Raw genomic sequence first — 24,642 nt, 5'->3', positions numbered from 1 at the left:
TGCCTCCCGCCTGCGATTGTCGTCCTCCAGTTCGCGCTAGCTGGTTCTCCACCCGCCCTGCGCCACTGACACGTGACGATGTGCTCCCTGCCGTTCGTCCCTTCCCACCCGAAGCCTGCCGCACTACCTCGCTGTAGAGTTGTGGAACCGCCGTGTTGCCGCCGGCTCTCGCCTGCTGTTCAACGGCCCCTAGGCGTCCCTCCCTGCTCTCATGGCATGCCTCTGCCTGAGTCTCCGCGCTGTCCCCGCCGCCCGCCTGAGCTGACCCGGGATTACGCGCCGCCTGTACCATTAGCGCCTCCACCCGCTCTTCCAGCACGGCCCGCTTTTCCCGTTCTTCTTGTAGCTCGCCAGCTATTCGCTTTACCAGGACGGCCTCGGCCCCCTCCCTGTGAAGCAACTCGCCGATCCGAGTTTCGAGCTCAATTCGCCGCTCTCGCTCCACCTTCAGCTCCCCTTTCAGCTCTTCCACACTGGCTGCCCATTCCCCTTCCATCCGCCGCACAGCTCCCTTAAATCCTTCACACGACCTGCACGCGAAGCTAGCCTCCTCAGCGTCGGCTAAACTGGCGAAGTGCGTCTCGTCCAAATAACACCAACGTTTGCACTCCTCGCACTGCACCAGCTCGTCATCACCCCTGTCCTTCCTAGCCTGCCGCGCCATTGTCCACCCGTCCACCTATCGAGAAAGCCCAATAAAATACCTGAACAAGGCCCCACGGTAAGCCGTACGGCAAACTCGCTATCCGGCTACCTCCACTAGCTTCCCTAACGCGGTTTAAAACTGCCGCTTTACACTGCTTTCACCATGCAACACGTGCGCCACAACCCGCTTCCAAAAAAAAAAAAAATAAAAAAAAATAAACAAATTGAACTATTCGCTACCTACTAACGTCCTACCAAACTAACCAAGAAACTAAAAAAGCATGAAAAACAATATATATAGATAGCTCGGGTACCCTAACACTTCTATCAACCAAATAAGAAAAACAAAAATTGAACTTATTCACTGCTCCTGCAGGTTAGCCCTGCGCTAACCTGCAGAATTTTAGTGAATTGTTGCAGTTGTAAAACAGAATTTTGCTGAAAGTGAAGTCACAATCTCACTTGAAGCCAAAAACTCGATGTAGCTGCCACCTGGACGCGAAGTTTTTGTTATGTAGGGCCAGCTATTTGAAGTCGAGACGAGCGTAGCCGTATCCGGATAGCTGAAGCCGGGTACTCTGCCGGATACTTATTGTTACACGACATTGTTTATTCTCACGTTCTAGTTTATCTTGATCAAGGGACGCAGAAAGACCGTCTCAAAGTGTTCCTTCCACGATGTTTACCCTGCCAGCTTTCTTGGCGCAATGCTGCAAAGCAGCTATGGATGTGTTGACTAGCGTGCCCCTGTTTGTCGGTTATGCAATTCAGCCGTATTGGACAGAAAGAAACATTTTTGCCTTCGCGTTGTTTATGTCATGGTTAACTTACGTCTGGGAGACGTACCTGTCCTACAGGCAGGTAAGGATGTCTTCATTTTGCCTTTGTTTACCGCCCCTTTCGGTGCTTGTTTGCAGTGTAGCGTTTCTCTTACAGTACAAGGTGTGCAAAGGTACGCCTCGAGTTCCTCCCGAGCTAACGGCTATAACGGACCAAGAGACATTCTCAAAAGCAAGGTTGTACTCGCTGGACAAGATGAAGTTTGGTTTCTACGCGGGCATCTGGAACGAGCTGGAAACAACGGTTTGTCCTGCCCCTCTTCTCACTGACTCAGATGTTATCCTTTCGTTGTCAAAGTGCTCAACGTTTCGATCATTCGCATGCGTGTGAGCTTTTGTGTGTGGGAGTTGCAGGAGGTGGCAGTGAGAGTGCATTCTGTCGCGACAGTTTCGGCATAACGTCACCGCAGACATTCCGGACCAGTTTAGTTTCGCGATCTGCTGTTGTACACGTCGCTCCCCGAACGTTGCTATCGGCTGACTGTCGCTGAATGCGCGCTACGTGGGAGCTTGTTCTAGAATATGCACATTACTTTCCTCTAACGAAAAGATAGGGCATAGTTTTTTTTTACAGAAGTGTGTGACGAATATGAAAGCAGTAGTTCTAACCTAACTTAGCTACAGTAAGTTGCGTCCGGTTACTTAAGGCTGCTCGATCCATATCTCTGGGGATGCTAAACGTTTGCAGTAAAGCATGAATTAGATTCCGTGGTGGACAATTGTAAGAAATAAATAATAATAAATGGCGGCGCATGGGGGGGGGGGGGGGGGGGGGAGCAGTATGCTGAAACTGACAAGCATGAACTGTCTTGTTTCGTGCACTTTGTGTTATGCTGTTAGTATTAAGATGCTGTTAGCTGCTTGGACCGATTCACTCTTTGCTGTAGTTCGTTTCTAATGCGCACGACTCTTCTAATTTGTGTTCAGTGTTTTTGAGGCACTTTAGATTATATTAAATGTGATCACTGCCATCTCTTAAAGATTCAGGACAAGGCTTGGCATACTTGAAGACACTGTTGAAACAATTCTAGTTGGGCACAGATCATTACAAATATTATTTTCATTGACTTTTGCAGGTCGTGCTGCTGTTTGGTGGCTTTGCCTTTTTCTGGCATTTTTGTGAGGGCCTGGCAGCCAGAGCTGGTGCTCCCGACCATGAGGTGCTGTCATAGCTGCACATTATCATCTCTGATATCAGAAGTGTTATTCTGGACACTCATCAAATTCTGGCATGCTGTTGAATTCCTGTGTGTTGGCATTTTGAGCAAAGCAGAGAGGCCGTGCATCCCCGTGAGCCATAGGGTTCTTTCCTACTACAATTACTAGAAGGAACTATGGTAGTGTAATCATTCAGATAGCATGGTAATTAGGGTTAGTACATGGATTTGTCTGATCTTAGCACTTGTGGCTTGAACCATTTATGTGGCTTTATTTACTGCCTAAATTATGAAGGAATCCCATATTTCTCGACGCAGAAGGCAATAGCCCTGCGCTAACCTGCAGAATTTTAGTGAATTGTTGCAGTTGTAAAACAGAATTTTGCTGAAAGTGAAGTCACAATCTCACTTGAAGCCAAAAGGACAAACTAAGCATCGTTCCAATCCTGGCCGAGCCGACATGCTTGTAGCTCTTATAGACACTAGCGCAGAGCTTCCTCCAGTAATCTTTTGTAGGAAACCCTATGCTGTGAGCTAATCAGAACAAACAAGGTGGCAAATTTCACAATGCCCAGAACTGCAGCCCCAGGCGTTGTCTGCCTGACTTGGCTTCACTGTATCTTTTTTTTTGCCAGTGATGAGACTTTTCCCCCCCATTTTTCAGTATTCCTTTGTAATTAGTATGTCTTACAGTGATATTGCTTTTCTTTTCTTACTGCTGCACTCTATCCTTTGTCATTGTTTTACTTTAGTCTTCATGATTTGTCATCTTGTTCTTTCCTTGCTCTTTCCTTTGCTCCTTCCTTTTTTCATCGATAATCACCATCTCCTCCTCTTTCCTTATGTACCTTTGTATGTATGTTTTCAAACTGAATTATAAGAATAATCATTTATTTATTTATTTACCATACCCAGGAACAGCCAAGAAATTTGAATGCTATAATAATAATAATAATAATAATAATAATAATAATAATAATAATAATAATAATGATAATAATTGCCAGAACTGTGCTCACTCTCCTTGACAACTTTTTTAAAAATTACTTCCAGCTTGTGATCACATCCTTGTTCATTTTTGGAGGGTCCCTGCTGTCCACACTGCTCGATTTGCCGTGGTCAATATACTACACCTTCGTGCTTGAGGAGCGCCATGGTTTTAACAAACAGGTGACAAAACTTGTTCTTTGTTATTTTTTTACTTTTTTTTTTTGCCACTTGGTGTAGCAGGACCTTACTGTCATTGCCCCGCACTGTAAAATGACTTGTTTAATGAGAACCAGAGAAACATGTTGGGCAGGATAATGTAATAATTTAATCGCAATTTCATTATTCTTTCACATTCAAGTGACTCTCTGCCTACTTTATCACTAGTGTCAACTGACAGGGGCGTAGCCAGAAGGGGGGCGGGGACATACTGGGCACTTGCCTCCCCAACAATTTCTGTGTACCAGGATGCTGCCTGCCCAGCCTCCTCTTTTGAAAGAAATTCCTGGCTATGCCACTGTCGACCGTTCAAAAGTGGTGGATGATAAGAACGAAGAAAGGAATAGGTTTGGTACGAAAGGAAACACCACAATAAACCGACCTTAATTTACTTTTTTTTTTTTTACTTGATTGTGTGCTTGATAAACTGTGTAAGTATTCCTACAATGGCAAGTTGTCCATATTTTCACAAATTTAGGAAGCTTCATAATAGAATAGTAGTTCTTAATTGATCAGTGCAGAGATAATTTATTGCTGAAGGAATTTATATATATACCAGCTTGCCTGTTCTTCTGTACATAAGTGAAGATCACATAATGTAAATATTTTCTGCATGAAGTGCTGAAATCTGTACTTTTCTCTTTGAAGTGTTTGAATTTGCCTCTCTCGCAAACTCTGGCTTAATTCTAAGAAGTCATATTAACTGCACTAAGTTGTACAATTAAACCTTGATTTAACGAAGTTGATGGGACCCAATTATTTAGTTAAATTGAGAACTTGGTTAAATTAAAAACACATAAAAAATCACTCATGCAAATAACATTGTTTAATGAAAGAAAAAAAAAATTTTTGGACTGCATATACACTTATCGTACACGAGCCCATTGAGCATGTGTTCCTTCATGGGAGCTGCAAACCTTAATAATTCATTGGTGTATGGCACTTAACTGAAACGTGCCAGTCCCATATTTTTCCCGTACTTTCCCAAAAACGTTTCAGTGAGTGGAATGAAATGTTTAGTGCACTATGTTGCTTCGAGGTTTTCATCACATTAAGGCTTTATGAATATGTGTTGCTGAATTGGGAAACACTTTGAAAAGGTAAAAATTTTGTAACACAATCATTGAATTGAGGTTTGACTGTACTTTAAGAAAACACACACTACGAAGAATGAGCAAATGTCTATGCATCTTCGAGTTGTGTTTTTTAAGGCCTTCTTAGCACAGTTATAGGATGTCACCAGGCAAATTCTGAACCTCTATTTCATGGCTCTTTTCAGACTCCCGGTTTCTTTGCAAAGGACAGAGTCAAGAAGTTCTTTCTGATGCAAGTTGTCATTCTGCCAATTGCTTGTGGCATTGTCCAAATCATCAAGATGGGTGGAGACTATTTCTTCATCTACCTGTGGTTCTTCACCCTCGTTGTCTCAGTTGTAAGTTTTCAGCCATCATCAACTCGTGAGTTTAGATCATTGCTCTAAGCCCACTGCCCTACTGTTTTGCTTCTTTATACATATTAGGTGTTCAATTTCGTGATCATTTAAGTAATCTGCCAGCACTTTTTAAAAGTTCACACCCTTTGGGGTGTAGTTACACAGCTTAGTTTCAAAGAATGTAACATTGTAACTGGTGTTTCTTTGGCCAGGGGCTCTTGGAAAATGTATAGCGTTCTTGGCATGCAATTACCCTGCACATAGTGGTCAAAAAAGTAAGTGCCCACAGGGATGACTGCAATTATTGTGTGACATAATTTCAACCTAGAAGGCCTAATGGGAGGAACACGCATGCAACAGTGCCTTGTTTGTTCCTCTTTGTATTTCATGTCACTCGGCAATTCAAATCATCTACTAGCTGGCTTTGACTCAGTCACTTCTGCATGCTTGCACGTATGCTTTTGCAATTTTTATTGCGATTGCAATTATATGGACACTCCAGGTGCATTTGTGCCGTCGCCGTGATGTTCCGTATAAAGTACAAGGGTGATAACGTCGCCACGCGCTGTATGCTGTATGTGTGAGCGAAAGTGTGCGAGGGTGAGCTGACGTTGGTGGCTCAATCGGGGAGAAAGCTCGCAGTCTTCCGTCGTGCGCAAGGCACAGGGGAGTGGGGCGGTTCTTCTTTGGATGCTGCTGTGTATGGGCGGGCCCTATCTTGAAAGCGATCTGCGATGAGGACAGAGTCTAGGTGCCCCGAAGGCTTGCGTTTTTAGAGAGGCAGCACGAAGGTCAATTTGCTCGCTGCTGCCGCGCTTCCTCACTCCAGCGTTTTGACAGTCGGGGGTCTCCAGACATGCTCTTGGGACAAAGGAATTACAACACAGTAGTGCAAACAATCAAAAGGGCATTTATTGCACCTTTCGTACACTAATGCGTGCTAGCCGAATTAATGCGTGCTAGCCGAAATTGAGGAAGTCCGACTCACCACGACCGGATAGTGAGCGAATATGTTTGCCCGCATGCCAAACACCAACGCCTAGTCGTTCACGTGTACGGTCATGCGAACGGTGGCACGTTCGAACGATGATCGTGTTCGTCCATTCCGGTGTCGAGCTCCTAAACCTTCTCGGGACGGTCTTCGCGAAGCGGGCCGACACACGCACGAAGCCTGTGAGCTGCTCGCCGACCCCACGCCGAAGAGGAAGTCCCTGCTCCCTCGTGGGCCCGAGTAACCCTGCCGTTAGGTGGCGTTAGCAGCGCAAAACCCGCGCCATCTCTCGTAATGTCTATTCCGGCCAACACCGGCGCTTAGCTACGCGGGGAAGCCGGATTACAGGAAACGCGAGAGCCATGCGGGGAAAACATCAGGGGACGCGCGAGAGTCACGCATCCCCACAACAGTGAGTTTCCACGGTCATCGAGTGAGATGTGTTCATGTTTGCTTGTGCGCGCGTGACACCATTCTTGTTCATTTAGTTAGTAAGCAAAGGCTTACAAGTTTATATGGCCAATAAAACTATTATCCTTACTTCTCCTATCCTCCTAGCTGTCTACTAATTTGCTATCGCAATTGATGCTTCGCCTTTCAGGTGAAACTGCAACTTTTTTTAATAGCACTATGCATCATTTTACTAGAAATTCAGTCGCTGCTGTATGACAAAGCATGGTAGTGAAATGGCCAAGAAAATACGCATATGCACTCAAAATATGCAATAGTGTGCAGTGTAACCATCGTGGGGCAGGCTGTTCCTATGAGCATGTTTCTACCCCCATGTTTATGAGCTAAGTCAACGAAGTAGGAGTGAGAAACTGCAAGAAACAATCGAAAACAAAACCAATTAAAGAGAAGTGTAATTTGTAATGTTTTGGGTTTGCGATGCATGCATGCTCTTGCCATATCTTTCTTCAATTGTACTGCTATCCTACAAGCAGCAAGGCCTGGCACAATGGAAAGAATAGCCTAACAGGTGATAGAAAAAGAAATTACAATGACTTAATAAGGAAAACCAGTGTAAGAACAAAGAAAAAGAAAGGTACTGGCCTACAATCTAATTATTTTGAGATCCTGACGGGTAATGCACAAATGGGCACACCTTTGACAGTAAATCCTTGCACATGAACTTACTCACTTTGCTCCATGCTTAATCATACAAGAGTGACTACCTTGACAGTCAATATAGTTAAGAAAAATGTTCTCTAAAATAATTTTGAACATGCACAATCGTTCATGCTTATATATACATATATATATATATCTGAGGAAGTGAGAATGTATAGTAGGACACACACAAAAAGAGGAAACTCATAAGAATTTTTTTAGCCTGTCCAGGCATGCCACTTATAGTTGACATCGGCATTCAGCATTTGCGCTTGTAGACATGCTGAAAGCTGGCTGATTTCAACTGGGGCATATCTAAGCAGCAATGGCATTGTTTTCCTTGGCTTCTGTTGTCTGTAAACATTGCTGTGATAGCGTTCCTCTTGGGCAACCTTCTCAGTGCATTCCTCTTGTTTGACTCCTTCCAGCTCATGTCATTTATCTACTCAGACTTCATTGCGCCACTCTTGGACAAGTTCACGCCACTGCCTGAAGGAGAGCTGAAAACCAGGATTGAACAGCTGGCAGCCAGCATAAGTTTTCCACTCAAAAAGCTTTTGGTTGTAGAAGGTAACCATTTTTAGAATCATATGCTCTAGCATAAACATGCTAAAATTTTAAGAGCATTGTGCTCTTTAACATCTATCAGTGCTGCAGCATTTGCTTTGTGCATGAGAGGGCTAGAGTGCGCACTCGCGCTCATATGCTCCTGTCTGGCTGTGCTACGTGATGCGGACCGGTTTTGTCCTGCACCAGCTTGACTGACTAATAGTAGCCACATCCAACTTGTGCATTTTGAAACGCTATCACTAACTCATTACGAAGCGAAGTCTGCCAAGGAGTCTAACCATGAGCGGCCAGGAGTCAGTGCGTGCTGGCAAGTGTGCGTGTGGTCTGACCTTAAGTTTTGTGTGGTTCGAGGCTAGTTGAGTGTTCAAAATTAGTCAAAATTAGCAAGACCTGTAGGCTACAGCACCAGTAAGCAGGGTGGCCAAAGTTTAATTCCTACGCGAGTGGCCGCGGCCAAGCGTGAGCGGACGATAGTTGGCTTCTCCCGAAAGTACGTAATTATTATCAAAATTCGAAAGCAGACTTTCGCTTACTTCAGCCTGTTTATTAAACTGCACAATAAATATACACAACAGTAGGAAGAAGTGCACTGATCCAAACGCCCTTCTTGGTTGATGTCGGCCAATAGCAGCAGCGTATGGGGATCTGCTATATTACGAAATAAAGCGTCCAGAAAAGAGTGAAGAGCAGGCTTCTGTTGAAAAGAGAGTGTTTGAGAGAAAGGTGACATCGCGCACCGCTGGCGAGATCTACGCGACGTGCGAGACTGCAAAATTTGGCCGAGATGTTCACAGCAGCATATGCTATCCGTAGACTGCGTTTTTTCACCGAGCTTGAGGGGTGGTTCAGGACCCCTTTAATGTGGCTGATACATTGCGACTTCACCAGTAGCTCATTGCGCCACTGTGCTTGCAGGCGATATCCGATAATGTGACAGTTGTGTGGCTTTTCTAGGAAGCATAATTTGCTTTAAAGTATGACAGACGAGTGAGGCCAGGAAGGCTGCAACATTGAAGGTAACCAATGTTGTTGTGCTCTGCTTCTTGCAAAAACTTTATCATTATTTGTGCATTCACTGCGGTGCTGCCCTCTTGTAATACCAAGAGGTTGGAAAATGGAGTAGGTTGTGACCACATATTGTTATACCCTGGCTGATATTAGACACCTGCACAGCGTAGTGGACCATACTTATAACTGGTAAATGGCATGAGTGGTAATGTAAGTAATACTTTGACATCCTATGGTAATCCTAGACCGATTAAGGTCCACATTTTTTTTAAAGTCCAGAGTAATGTTTAGAATAGTAAAGTCTGCTGTCAGGCTAGTTGGTGCGTGGCTAGAAATGGTTTTAGGCACAATATACTACGCCTATCTGTGTCTTATTTTGTACCTAAAACCATTTATAGTAATGTTTAGCATCACTTGATAAACCTTTGAAATGCATAGGAAAGAAAAATTGTTTGTTGGTAACATGACCACCAAAAGCAGGCACCACATGGCTGCTGTATCATTCATTTGTTTATACTGTCTTGTCATTTGCCCTGTACTATTTGATTTAAACAAGCATGATGTGGTTAACATTGTGTGAAAATGCCTTGGAATTAAAAATTGCATTTTTGTTGACTACAAGGGTAGTGTTGATTAGCCAGGCTGTGGCACACAGAGGATGGTACCTAATGCTGAGACAGCCTGTGTCACCTGAGAGGTTAATTTCGTGCCAGCATGCTTTAAAGGGGTCCCGAACCGCCCCTTGGGCTTGGTGAAATAACATAGTCCGCGGGTAGCATACGCTGCTGTGAACATCTCAGCCAAGTTTTGCTATCGTATGCTGTCCATGGAGCTCGCAAGCAGAGTCGAAGTCACCTTTGTCTCAGATTCTCTCTTTTCAACAGAAGCCATGTTCCTCACTCTTTTCTGGACGCTTTATTTCGTAATAAAGCTGATTCCCATACACGGCTCCTATTGGTAGCTGCGGTTGGCTATGTAGCGTAGATACTGCGGCCGCTGCGGGGTGCCACCACAAGTCCGCTGGCTAAGCACACTGCGGCTCGCTGAGGACAATCGTGTTTGGCTTACGTTTAGTGGTCGTAGGCACCAAAATAGGTAGTCGTGCCACGTCTATGTTAACGTCCAAAATGAAATTTGAACTGCGCACCACGGTGACATTTAGAAGGCGGAACGTTGTGGCCATGCCCCACTCCGCCATTGCCTTCGCAGTGCAAAGCATTGAAGAAGGAATGGAGCACAGCAGAAGCCCTGTTCAATTGCTTATAACTCCGTTTCTGCTGAACGCATTGAAGTACTTTTTGCAGCAAAGTATTTCTGAAATAGCCTATTTTCACTTCAAATTCCTTTCTCCGATTTGATAAAAAGTGGTTCAGGGCCCCTTTAACTGAAGCAGCAGAAGGGGTTCAGTCAGTCAGATTATGGTTACAGGAATTTGTTTCTTTATTTAGTGTCCTCACAAGCTCTGAGGTGGAGTACTGCGTGATGGGGATTAGGAGAAAAAGAAATAAAAATGAATGAAAGGAAGCACCAGCCAAATTCTTGCATAACATTCATCAGTATGAAATCCTATGTTATTCAGTAGCTAGAGTTAGAAGTTTCAAGTAGCCTGAATATTAGACTGCAGTTAGTAAAGCATTGTGCAATGGTTACAGTATGGTTAACATGTTTCACTTTTGAGCACACATGTTCAAGAAAAGTTGACTAAGAAAATAAATTACTCATTTACTTTCTGGAGTCAAGGCAAGCGCTGGCAGATGAAAACACAGTGTGCAACGAAAATTGAATGAACCAGGGTAAAGGGCGTCAGACAGACTGGCTGACAATTTTGGTTGATTGATCTATCTTTTCCATTATAACACTTTTTAAAAGGCCATGTTCGCATTGCCAGCCTGTACTATACCAGGGGGAGATGTGTCACTGTGTAGTGCAGATGCTGTTCGTAGAATCAATGCCCTGCATTAAATTCTGAAGGTCAACTATGTTTGTAATACTGTTTGCAGTGCTTGCAATGAGAAGCATGTTATAAATGCCAGTGGAAATACATTGTTGTTTTTGATGCAGGTTCAAAGAGGTCATCGCACAGCAATGCGTACTTCTTTGGCTTGTTCAAGGAGAAGAAGATTGTCTTGTTTGACACCTTGTTTGAGAAAGATGAGCCGACTGAAGGTGAAAACGGGGACATCACCAGTGAAAAGGAAGGAGTCGAATCTAAGGTAGGCGGAAGATCTGAGGCCAAATTGACAAACATATTAATTCACGAGTGTTGTTTGCAATGCCTGACCACATCTGCTAATAGAGTCAAATCGGGTTATAACAAACAGGCTTATGCGTTAAACATAGTTCGACGTATCAGGTAATTCAACATACCCATACTCGTCTATAACAAATTTAAACAAAGTTTTGTGATGGATCCTTTTTGTGAGGAATCCATTTAACGAAAAAAAAAATTACACATAGTAACTAAAAACTTCTGCCTCTGCATTGAAATGTTTCTCAGCATTTCTAGAATGACATTCTCGGTGTCATGTCTGATTTTTGTTCCCTGCACTTGACGCAGCTAAACTGTGGTAGCTTACTGCAAACTTTGGTCACTTACTGCAACTTTGGTCACTTACTGCAACTTTGGTCACTTACTGCAACTTTGGTCACTTACTGCAACTTTGGTCACTTACTGCAACTTGGTCCCTTACTGCAACTTTGGTCACTTACTGCAACTTCGGTCACTTACTGCAACTTTGGTAGCTTAATGCAAATTTTGGTAGCTTACTGCAAACTTTGGTCGCTTGCTGCAAGTTTGGTCGCTTACTGCAAGTTTGGTCGCTTACTGCAAGTTTGGTCGCTTACTGCAAGTTTGGTCGCTTACTGCAAGTTTGGTCGCTTACTGCAAGTTTGGTCGCTTACTGCAAGTTTGGTCGCTTACTGCAAGTTGGTCGCTTACTGCAAATTTTGGTAGCTTACTGCAAATTTTGGTAGCTTACTGCAAATTTTGGTAGCTTGCTGCAAATTTTGGTAGCTTGCCGCAAACTTTAATCGCTTACTGCAAGCTTCGGTCGCTTACTGCAAGCTTTGGTTGCTTACTGCAAGCTTTGGTCGCTTACTGCAAACTTCGGTTGATTGTTGAAACGTGCCGGTAGCTTGTTGAAACGCATTGGTCACTTGTTGCAACATACAAGCTGGCTGCACTGCTAAATTTAAGTGACCACTATGTTAAAACACAACGTAAGATGCAGGAACATTACAGATTCGTGACATATCAAGGGGGAACATAATACATTGAAGTCAATGGGAGTTGGGTCGGGACCGCGAAAACGCGACGTAGCAGCCGGGAAAACGCAGCACTGAGAAATGTATCTACGGGGTTCCACTGTATTCAATGCCCCGCTCATTATGAGCAACTTACTTCCCATGAGTATTGGTCTGTAAGTTTCGCTTGTTCAATGGGACAAATCACTTTATCTGGATTCACAATATTTGATTTCAACTATATTAAATGTGTCCAACATCATGATTGTCTGGAATATCGGCTCTTATGAACAGTTCTGCTGTAAAAACTTTTTTGTCAGTATGGGCCGGGAGGTCTTGCTCTAAGTTGTTGCCTTTTTCATCACAACCTCCCACCGTGAGCTAGACAGCCAGGACATTCTGTTGCCATGTTTGATGCCGTGGTAAAATTTTTAGCTGTGGTGACTGTGTTGCACCAAGGTGCAGAACTACCAAATCCAATGACCTGCATTGTTGTTCCACCAACTTAAAAAGATTTTGCTCTTAGTGCTGCTTTGTTCTTGCTCAAATTTCACAGCAAGGTCACATTTGTGATCCACAACGTTCAATAAAATATGTGGCATGTTTGCAGCCAATTCATCCAGAAAAAAAATGGAAGGCCACGGTATACTTGCAGACAACATTCTGAGGCAATAAAAGGAAAGCTAAAAATACACAGCTTCTGCACATGTCCTATTGTGCCAAGTACATAGTCCAGCATAGTTTGACAACATTTTTGTTTTGGTTTATCAGAGCTGACGCTGAATCTGCATAGTTTTATAGTTGTGATGGTTTCATATTTGCCAAAACGCGAAAGAGCAAAGCACAAGAAAATTGGTAGTTTTGCCCGAAGGTGAAGCATTGAAAGTGATCGTACTAGCAGGACAGCGTTGCAGTTGGGCTCCCCACACGCTGCTCTACCAATACGCAGAGGCAACTTGGTGCTGCGTAGCATGCAAGCCCACTTCTGCTGCACCGCAGACACAGCGCCCTTTAGAAACCAGGCAGGTCACGACCCTGGCTCAACGAGGAACCGTTGTTGCACACTGATAGTGTACGAAATGAGACTGAAGAAAAAGTGTTGGGGTGTTTTCCAGCGCCCCATTGAAAGAATTCGATAGGTTTAGCTTGACGCTTAGTGTCTGTTCCGTTCAGACCGGTGTATGCACCACGGTGCAATATGCATACAGCTTCTCAGCAGGAGTTATGATATGTGTGCACACAACGCTCGTGCCAGCAGAACGCTGCCCTGGCTCCAGCAGAGCGGATTGAGTGTAGTGTGATTGTGCGTCCACTTGGCTTCGTAGTTGCAGCCAAACGCACTGTGCATCTCTGTAGACTTTTTAGCCCTCCACATGCGAGCCACGCATGTGCTGCCGATACCAGTACACTGTGGATAGACAGGATAGGCTAATTTCGCGGCCTGTTAGGAACTAACTACTGGTGAACCTGGCAAAGAATGATGCCAAATTTTTTATGGAAAGATGCCGACCGAAAAATTACAATCTTGTGACTGTATTTCAGAGAAAACATAGTAGAGTAATACCCCGTTAGCTCGAAGTGGTAAAAACTGGAAAAAAGTTTGAGATAAGCGAAGTTTCAAGTTAGCCGAATTCACTGAAATATAAGCATAACCACCGCGTAAAGCCATCATGCCGCCTTTCCAATATGGCGCCGGTGACTGCCGACTTCCTCACAAAAGCTCAATGTACGAGGCGCGGTACTTTTAGTAGATAGTTTTTGCAATATTATGTGAGACACACCAACCGACACGTTGGTCGTATATAGGCAACGGCAAACCTCGCACATATAAGCACAAATGCAGATGCATGCTGATGCCGTATTCAGAACAGTCATGCTAAAAATCTCGCGAACATGCTTGGTTCCCTGGAGTTTTCGACCGAGGATAACCTCTACAGAGCGTCGTTCTGACCTCTGACGAAGCGAGAAAATGAACTGCACTGGATAACCATCGCTACAACTCACGGCCCTTAAAGGAACGGGTAGGAGGTGGGTACTACATACCGGACATTTGGCATAGGTGCAACGCTGTTTCAATAATTCAGGTCGATGCAGTTGATTCTCGAGCCATTTATTTTCCACAAAAGGAACTTGTAATGATGGTCTGCTTGGTGGCTGCACTCGGTGCGAGAAAAGCATTCGCAAGCTGCCTGACACACCTCATCAGTTATTCGTCACCACCACTGCACTCGACTTCGTTCCTAAGCAGCCGCAACAAATTCCTTGTCTCGGCTAACGTCGAGATGTCTCGCGGCTCCTCGTTTTCTTGTTCATCCATCTCCCTGCTGTTAACTGCGGTTTCCGCAATTTCGGCATCGGTCATTTCCCCAGTCACAGTGACAACTCGCTCGTAAAGCGAGATGCGTTTGCATCTCGCTGTACGAGCAAATGCCGCGGGAAAGCAAACACTGCGGGAAAGCGCTCGCCACCGCCCTGCTTAGTAACGTGACCACTGCCAGTGCAGCCACGGACAACAGCTGCCTCTGAGCACCGGGCATCGAGGCACTTCCGTGCGTGGCTGGCGTGTTTACAAGTGGTGGCGCGCTCGTCTCTGGCCGAAGCTACTCCTTCTCACACTCTTTGCGCGCGTCAGCAGTCGTAGCGACCCTTCACCCGTGTAATCATTGGGATCAGCCGGCCGACAACTTTAGATGAGGGTTAAGTAGAATCAAGCAAAAGGCATTGGGACAAAATTGCAGGCTGGTTTCACTTTTTGGCGATACCACAGCTGTGCAAAAAAGTACAAAAAACAATGTTTTTCGCAGTCTAGGTTTCGAGATATCCGGAGTTTGGCACAGTGGCGTTTCGAGATACGGGATAAAAAACCCATGGAGTTGACACCATGCCAGGGAAAAAACTTTACTTATCCGATAATTCGAGATATTAGAGTTGGAGTTAGCGAGGATTTACTGTATAGTTAAACCTCGATATAACGAAGTTGGTCAAATTGCCAATTTGCTTTGTTATATTGAAATTTCATTACATTGAAATTCGACCTTTTTGTACATTTGTTTTTTTTTTTTAGTGTGGTCACGGATAGATTTTTCTTATGAGGAAGGGGCCACAAGATTTTTGAAATTATTGGCAATATGGAAAGGCAAATTTGGATGAGAAAAAAAGAATCATTTTCTTGAATTTCAGTCAGTGACAAAAAGTATGGTGTCATGCCATGTCGACGGTATCTTCACATCAGCGGTTACGCAGTGAAGCCAATGACGCTTTCGCGTTCACCCTGCTCCCCGCAGCTCGTCCCCAGTGAAACGACGCCATCATGAAAAGCGCCAGGAGGAAATAACGAATGCTTCAGTTGCCTCTTGCTTCAAATGCGTCTCTCCGAAACTCAAGATTATGCAACATCCAGTACTAAACGAGCAGGAAGACAGTGCACATGATACCACAGCATCTCGTAACGCATACTCTTTGCACAACCGACAGATTACATCTGAAAAAGGCCACGTGGGCTGCGTTTGGGCTCAGCTGCGCTGACAGCTATGCGTGGCCACAGCGTGCTAGAATAGGTGACATGCCAACCTGCTCCCCCCACCTCCTCCACTCACCCCCCGCACATGCTTGATCGTATTTCCACGAGCTCGCTTCCCTCCCTCCTTGCCATTTGCTTGCATGAGAAGGCATAGTTTTTCAAACCACCATCCTTCTCAGTTCATTCTTGCAAACTTTCACTCCCGCCCAAAACGTACAGTGCACAGGATGCGATAGGATCTTATCGCACTTGAACTTTATACAGAACATGACGCTGCTCCTGCTCCGCAGCACGCGATTGAAGAGGTGCAAGCAGCCACTTGTAATTTAATCATTTGACTACCTGCGGTTTGTGGAAGTTTCCATTTATTGTCTTGGTATTACTTTGCGGCGCCAGTGAAGTTTCACTGTATTGAAATTGGGCTAAACACACTTCGTTTTATTGAGATTATAAATACATGGTGTTCTGTGGACAAGAAGTTATAAAAAGGTAAATCTTTTGTTATATAGAGAATTTCATTATATTGAAGTTTGTTATATCGAGCTTTAACTGCAGTGGTCAGTGTGAATGGTTCACTTAAAGTTTCTGGAATAAAAATGCTGGTCTTCTTCAAGACTGCTGGTGTCAGGGAAGACTTTACATCGTAGTACTGTGTGCGTAGTTCGGCAGTGTGGGAGAATACTCGCTCACACTCACTCACCATAATTTTTTCCAGACCCCGCACTCACTCACGTGCACACTCACCTCCACTCACACTCACAGCACTCACTCGCACTCGCACTCATCTCCACTCACACTCACAGCCACTCACTCGCACTCGCACTCACCTGCACTCACACTCACTCGCACTCACCTCCACTCACACTCACTGGCACTCACTCGCACTCGCCTCCACTCACACTCACTCGCACTCACGCCTTTGAAATGAGTGTGAGTGAGTGCACTTATGAGTGAGTGCGCTGACCTATGACTGTGTGCACTGTATCATTGGCAATAAATTGTTGCGGTAATCTCATTAAAATCTCGCTAAGTGAGTTCTTAGAGGAATTCTACGCTAACCACTGCTGTCGGTCCATCTTTGCCACGGTGACTTATGTGTGGCATTTTCACCACTGTATTCTACTATCTTGTTTTTCTTTTTAGGAGGTGCCTGAAAAGAAGCAACACAAGAAAACTGGCTGCAACAATGATGAGATCCTTGGAGTTCTGTGCCATGAACTAGGACACTGGAAGCTTAGCCACGTGATTAAAAATTTCATCATAGGCCAGGTACAGTACTCGGCGGTCAGCTTTGCGGGATTTAGTTATCCCAGCAGACGCACACACACACACCCAATAGAGGATGAAAGAAAGCAGTAGTCGTGAACACTTGGCAGGTCTAGTGATGACAGTGAACAGTTTTTGTCTTTTAGTGAAGGGGAAGATGTCTTTCCTTCGATAGTAAAAAAGAGCACATCTGCTATTATCGCCATCATCACCAGCGTATTTTAACTCCAATGCGGGATAAAGGTCCTTTCTAGAGGTCTCCAATTACCCCTGACCTGTGTAGAGCCATCCCATCTTATGCCTTAAGATATTTTAATCTCTATCACTCCATCCTCTGCGGACCTGAACTGTATTCTGTTAATTTAACAGACCAGTTGTTACTGTTCTGCACATTGCGTGACTTACCAAACTTCACTTCTCTTCAGGTCTTCTCTTCAGTCTCAGCTGGATGCATTTTGCTGCCACAGGTGTAGAATATGGGTACCATCGTGAACAAGTGTTACATGCACAAAAAATTACAAAGTCTACATTTTTTGCATTTTATAACTCGAGTGCACTTTCTCGCACTGCTACTTATCTGATCACCAAAGATGGTACTAAATATCTCGCGCTGGCGAAATACGAAAGCACCCGTGTACTTAGATTTAGGTGCATGTTAAAGAACCGCAGGTGGTCCAAATTATTCCAGAGTCCCCCACTACGGCGTGCCTCATAATCAGATCGTGGTTTTGGCACGTAAAACCCCATAATTTAATTTTTTAAGATCTCGCACTCCGGTAGTATACAAGCAGAAATCATGCCGACATTACATGAATTGGCAAAACAGAAATTAAATCATGTTCTGGTCAGCCATACCTTGTTTGTGTTTCAATTGTCCACCATAGTATATGGACATGAGTGATATTACCTCTAACATTTTTATTCAGTAAATTTCTTCTGACATGCTTTATAGCATCCTGGATGCTGCTAGCTTTCTATATCTGCGGGAATAAATAATCTTGTTTTTCGTTAGAACAGTAAAAGAATATTCAATTAACTCTTCACTTCCTCTTTCAGGTCCACCTGTTCTTTTGCTTCATGATCTTCTCCCTGCTCTATACGGATGACCGTGCGTACAGGGCGTTTGGTTTTTACAACTCCAAGCCCATCTTTATTGGTCTGATGCTGATCTTCATGTACATATTTTCCCCATACAACACTGTAAGTAGGCTCTGTACGCTCCATTGATATCTTGAGTTTTCTGCTGCAGTTTTTCTATGGGTGTGGTGTTCCATTGCAAGTCTTACAAGGCAATGAGTTTGATTGCATTACTGTAATAAAGTGCAATGTAAATACAACCGTGTGCTGAGATTTTGACGTATTTTGGAATATCCCAAGTGACCAGAGTAGATCGATCCAACCACAAGTTTCACAACATCACCATTTCTACAACAGTTGCCAATACTGTAGTTGGTTTTAGCTCACAGAATGGCACATATGGTGTCAGGGTTAAAGGGCAGCATTGAAAAGAGAAGTTTGATTCCACTGGTAGACAATATTTAATCTTTCAAAATATAAGCTTGAAGGTAACCTATTTAGCAGATGTGTGTCTTCAAGATTTAAAACATTTCCCTAGATCAAGACTGATGCTTCCTGTGAGCTGTCTAGGCCTTTTACTGTATTTACTCGAATATAACGCGAACTTTTCTCCGATAAAACAGGTCCAGAAATTGCGTGCGTGTTAGGATCGAGTACGACCCTAAATCTGTGTTACCATATAGCCGTGAGCATTGCAAAATGGCCACCGCGCACGCGCTTCAAGCCGATCTACACTTTAGCCTAGCTGCCATAGCTTCCTCCATGTGCCGCAGTACACGTGCTTAGGCATTAGTCTTCCCGTTTCATGTTTCTGCTCTCACTATAAAGTGCTGAGTTCATCATGATGCCGCATTTAGAAGGAAAGTGATCATGTGTGCGGAGACGGACAGAAATCGGGCCTCATCACGGGCGTTCGGAGAATCCGAAATTTGCGTGAGGTACTGGCTCAAAAAGAAGGAGAGGATTTTCGCCAGCAAAGCAACGCGGAAGGGTTTCAGTGCACCGAAGCAGGCTGTATTTTGCGACAATCCACTTGGGCAGTACGATCCCCTTGGCCTTATCTTGAAAGCAATCTGCGACATGGAGAGTCTGCCGCGCGCTGTGTTTTCACCGAGTCGCGTTGAAGCGAGAGGTATGCTAGCACGGGGAAGGTCAATTCGCTTGCCGCGCTTCATCGCTCCAGTGTTTTGACAGCGAGTTCCCACGGTCAACGAGTGCTCATGTTTGCTAGTGTGCGCGTGACACCATGCTTGTTAATTTATTTAGTAAGCAAGTGTTTGCAAGTTTATACGGCCGATAAAACTGCTATCACAATCGATGCTTTCCTTTCGGGCGAAACTGCGACTTCTTTTATTGATCACAACTTTAGTGCACCGGGAGTAAATCTTTGTTTTTCCAAATGAGAGAAAGTTGTATTTCTGTATGAGAGCATGAGGTGCGTGGTACTGTAAAGGATTTTTTTTTTTTTTTGGTCACGGAAAACGGGTGCGCGTTACAATCGAGGGCGCGTTAGAATCGAGTAAATACGGTATTTTATCCCTTTTTTTTTTAAGTGTGTGAGAGCACTTCTTAGTTGTTTTCCAAGCGACCACAACAGCATGGTCTAAGTTTAAGGGGAACACAGCGGATCGATTATTAGTAGCAACCATACGAAACCAGCAGACAAGGAAACCAAGAAAAGTATAGGGAAAATTAAGTTATGTTTTTGTTCATTGAACTGTATAACCAATTAATGGTTTGGGCTTAGTACTGCAGGGTGAAACGAAACGTGTTCGCCTGTGAGGCACACAACCGGGTATGACAAAAGGGAACTCATTTCTTTGATTGTTTAATTTTTTCACGTAATTTGCATTAATTTTTCTTTCGGCGCTCACACCCAGTAGCCAGATTTAGTTGTTATAACCGATAATGCAGCATGTGAGCATTGTTATAAGCAGTTTATTTTACCGTAGAATACATTCAACAGTTTACGGTGGGTTGGCCGCTTATTGTTATATCCGATATATAATGTTGTTAAAACCGGTATCATTATAAGTGGTTTCATTTGTATTTTGACGGGGGCAAAATAGAACAACTCTCATTTACTTAGATTCAGGTGCACATTAAAGAACATTAGGTAGTCAAAGTTAATCTGAAGCCCTCCACCATGATTCTAAAGCCCCGGTGCTGCTTTGGAATATTAAACGCTACGAATCAATCAGTCACTTAAAACATGCATTTTTTTTCCTGCTGGCAGTTTTGTTCACAAGTTAGTAGAGGTTTGTTTAGAATGAAATACATGTAGGGCGCAGGTTTCCGCTTTGACCTTATTTCTTGAATTTGTACGGAAACTTAGGTGTGTGCATTGCCTGTTTTCATTCTAGCTTGTTGACTTCCTGATGACTGCCTTGAGCCGGCGCTTCGAGTTCCAAGCGGATGCCTTTGCACGCGGCATGCATCATGCGTCATTTCTGCGGAGTGCGCTCATAAAGCTGAACCGAGACAATCTCAGCTTTCCTGTCTATGACTGGCTGTACTCCTCATGGCATCACTCACATCCGCCGGTGCTCGAGCGTATCCGTGCACTCGGCAAAATTGACTAAGCTCAGCTTTGTCACGACGACGCCTGATGACATCACCGACTTGCGCTCACCAACCCATGTAACTGAAAAACGTCGTAAGCTGTGTAGTAAAGCACGATTTTTATTAATTGCGGTTGTAACAATTAAGCTTCAGTTTTTCTCTAGTCATCACTTGTTTACTGCGCTGATTAGCCTAAGACTGAACATTTGTTGCCTGGCCTAGCTGAAAGTAAAGCTGGAAGTAAAGCAAAACATGCTTTAGCTGCAAGAATGCCTTTATCTTGTCTGATCACTTAACTAGTGACTTGGACAGTGTATTTCTGTTTTTTCAAGAGCGCAGACCCGCGACAGATATGCCGCGTTTACCGTGTTTTCTTTTCATGTCTTTTTAGGGATGTACTGTGCCACTTATACTGTGTGCCATAAAATGTATCTGTGTATATTGGTTACAATTTTATCTGACTAAGCATATTTGTGAAGGTCTCGCAACATTAGTCATCATTTTTTTAGTACACTATTTGCCCTCTTACTTCTATTGGGCTCAGTCTGTTCTGAGGCATTATGCTGTAAACATCAGTACTGTGTCTTTTGTACAGGAAATAAAGCACATTTTGCCGGTGCTGTTGTATATACAGGGTGTCTTTGTCCTCCTCCACTGCATTGGGTTCGCGCTTCACGCAGAAAGGCAGCTTGCAGTTTGTGGTGACCAACCGATGCCTTGCCCCTTTCACATGGCTGCCGAGCCAGTTAATTCTTCTGAGTAACGCCTGGGACAGCTGGTGTTGCAGTGCATGGACGCGCAATCATGCGGCAATTTTTAATATTTCATGCATTTTTTTTATAACGTGGCAAAAAAAATTGCGCGACACAGTAGCACACTGAAAGCAACTGAATTTGGTGTTTTGAAACACGATTATTACAATTCTGTCAAAATTTGCGCCCTCAATTCATTACTTAAAAAGTTTGTTAATTAACCTCATCTAATTATCGATAGTTTGATTATAAAAAGAAAGAATCCTTTTAGTGCGGCGCGTCACTGATGACAATACAGTTCGTTGCGTCCTCGTATATTCTTTATTTTATCTTGAAGAGCTTGGCTAATGTTAGCTGGGACACCCTGTATGCATATCACCTTTGACTTAAACGCTACTGAGCCAGTGGATTGGCTAAAGGTGTCACATATACATATCTATATGGTACTCTTTCTTATGCAACATTCAATAGAAGCACTGAACTTCAGTGAGATATTTTCTACCTCTACATGATTTATGCCTCTGAGGAGGTTATGGTCTCATTTTTGAGCAGTTGGGTAGTAGAGAAAGCCTCTACGAAGACAGGTGTGGGCACGTTGAGCTTGTGGCCCATTTACAGTATTCATCCATTCTCACCTGCACTCTTGCCACATTATTTGCATGCTCTTATTGCCTTGTCCTTTTGGTTTTTATAACCGTTGCAAAGTGGACGACGTGAGCTTATATTACTGTTTCAGCTGCTTCTGTATGTAAGGGTGCCTGGCGGGTGTGTTTTGTGGGAAGTTGTGATTTAATGTTGTAAATTAAAGGATCTTTCTTTTGCATGGTGCAGTCTGCAGTTCCATTCATTGTTCACTTTTCACATACCTCTCTAATAAATTCATTTGGTCTGTCATGTTCCACATTATGGGGCGCATGTCACTGGCTGCTGGGAGAAACGTGGCGCACGGCATGTTCTGAGCTCGTGTGTGTGCTCGGGACACCCAGTGGTCAGAGTTTGCCTGTCTTCGCGGGAAGATGCAGCCTTGGATGTTGTGGTCTCAGTGTCTTTCTTGGGGGCCACAGCGAACTCCGAGAACCCACATTCACGCAGCATGTAGTTTCGCCAGCTCCAGTGAGGTAAATTTCAGAAGGGCCATATGAAAAAGCTAATGTATTCTGCCACAGCGGAATACCACTGTAGCAGAATACATTCGCAGAATTCGTAGCAGTGCCGCAGAATGGAGCCACCTCTTTCATTCCAACTCCATTGTAATAAATGGAGATTTCTGGTGATTACGCTGCTCCTAACTTCTCAAAGTGGAATAGGTTGGCCCATTCCCACTCTTGGAATGGCAGGGTGGCTCCATTGTGTTTCTTCCACTATAGTGAAGGAAGTACTGTACCTAATACAGTTAAACCTGGATATAACGAAATTGACAAATTCCCGAAAAACTTCGTTATAAAGAGGATTTCGTTATATGCAGGTTCGGCACGAAAATTCGAAAAACGTTTACCGTATTTACTCGATTTTAACGCGCCCTCAATTGTAACGCGCACCCGTTTTCCGTTTTCGTCGAAGCACTCATCCTCGGAATGTCACACCAGGTACCGGATGCGTGGACGCGTGTCGTTTCGCACAAGCGCGAGGCATCGGAAACGAAGAGCGAGCGTCACGATGGCGTCGTATAGTGTTACAGTAGAACCTCGCTGTTACGTTCCCGGGGGCTGCGTTTTCCCGGCTGTTACGTCGTTTTCGACCGGTCCCGGACAGCTCCCATAGAACTGAATGCGTCATGCAGCGAGCGGCAAGTTGCCGCGCGTCAGCGCCTTGCCGCGAGGCCACCGTGGCACGCGCGTCTCGCCGCGCGGCAGCGCGATAAGATCTCCCGCGCTCTCCGAACGGGCGAGCAGCACCGTGAGCGCTCGTTGTTTCATGCGAGAGACGACGATCGTCGATTGAAAACCCGGCGCGGACCGGCGGCGTTTCGGTTGTGATGGCTCCATGACGTCACCCTCGTCGCTCTTGATTGGTTCTTCATCACGCGGCACGCGGCATTTGCCGCAGAACCCATTTCGCGCGGCACGCCGCAAGACCCCCGATTCCTGCCGCTTTTGCCGCGCGTTTCTGACGCGCGTTTTTGCTGCGTGTTTTTGCCGCTAGCGTGGCCGTACCCTAAGTCCAAGGGCGATAACGCAGTCGCCGCGCGCCGTATGCTGTATGTGCGAGTGAAAACGTGGGAGGGGAGCCGACGACCGCATCTCACACGCGCAAGAAAAGCAGGGAGGAAGCGCGCCTTCTGCCGTTGCGCTCGAGTCAGCGGCGAGGGGGAGGGATAGCGGGGCGGCGCGCGGTCGCGCAGGCCGTATCTTGAAAGCGATCTGTGTCGGGGCAGAGTCTAGCAGTGTAGGTGCGTCGGCGGCTCGTAGCTTTCTGCGTGATGTGTGTTCTCGGCGCTCAGTTTGCGTTGAAGCGATAGACAGCAGCACGAAGGTCACTTCGGTCGCTTCTCCAGCGGTGCTTCCACACGCCGCCAGCGTTTGACAGCGCGTGTCCGCGCTCATCGAGTCTGATGTGCCACAGCGTGTACCAGCGCGTCGGCAACATCAGCTGGAAAAGGATAGAGTGCCGGCTTGGCGGGCTAGGCCAGCTGCAGCAAGCGGCAGGATCAGATGTGAATGAAGGGAGGGGGAAAGGTCATGCCCGCGGCGGTAAGATCGCCGGGTCGAGGGATGCAGGGCCGCCTCGCACACGCACGCACGCACACGTGCACTCGCTTCGCATTCCATCGCGGCGCAGAAGGTGCTTCCGGTTGCTGCTCGCGCAAAAATGACAAAATTTGGGGCGAAATCTCTAGGTAGTCAGAGGGGAAATTCGTTATATCGAGGGGGTCTCCCGCTGTCACTTCGTTACGTAGAGGTCTCAAATACATGTGCTTCTATGGAGTAACGGCGGGGAATCGAAAAATTCGTTATATGGAGGTTCGTTATAAGCAGGTTTAACTGTAGTTTATTTAGAGTTATGTGAATGCTGTATAGTAGATTAGAATTGATCAAGGAAAAAAAAGCCAAATATTGAATCGAATATTGGGAAATTTTGACAAAATTTATTGTTTACAAATTTTGGGCAACAAAATACGGTGCTGCACGTGCTTGGAAGTCTCCTAGCATTGCATAACAAGAATCTAGCAAGCTATCAGTAACATAAGTAGTGGTACGTAGAAATCAAGGACGTACAGTAGGGTCAACTCTTATTGAAGGGGACACCGAATTATTATGCCAGCAC

The 24,642-nt window shown here is 44.9% G+C and overlaps 1 protein-coding gene across 1 annotated transcript; it reads left to right on the top strand.

The window, feature by feature from the left end:
• The first annotated feature begins 1,177 nt into the window (after positions 1 to 1,177).
• On the top strand, positions 1,178 to 22,201 carry LOC119460941 (CAAX prenyl protease 1 homolog). The gene is made up of 10 exons (XM_037722084.2): positions 1,178 to 1,506; positions 1,582 to 1,728; positions 2,561 to 2,644; positions 3,695 to 3,811; positions 5,127 to 5,279; positions 7,809 to 7,950; positions 11,020 to 11,171; positions 16,865 to 16,990; positions 18,044 to 18,187; positions 20,428 to 22,201. The coding sequence occupies exons 1-10, from the start codon at positions 1,324 to 1,326 to the stop codon at positions 20,644 to 20,646; spliced, it is 1,467 nt and encodes a 488-aa protein (XP_037578012.1). The 5' UTR covers positions 1,178 to 1,323; the 3' UTR covers positions 20,647 to 22,201.
• Positions 22,202 to 24,642: the final 2,441 nt, after the last annotated feature.

The sequence above is a fragment of the Dermacentor silvarum genome, chromosome 8 (assembly GCF_013339745.2).
Source record: "Dermacentor silvarum isolate Dsil-2018 chromosome 8, BIME_Dsil_1.4, whole genome shotgun sequence".
Classification (NCBI taxonomy): Eukaryota; Metazoa; Arthropoda; class Arachnida; order Ixodida; family Ixodidae; genus Dermacentor; species Dermacentor silvarum.
The sequence above is the reverse complement of the archived record's forward strand: the minus strand, read 5'-3'. Positions and strand labels throughout refer to the sequence as shown.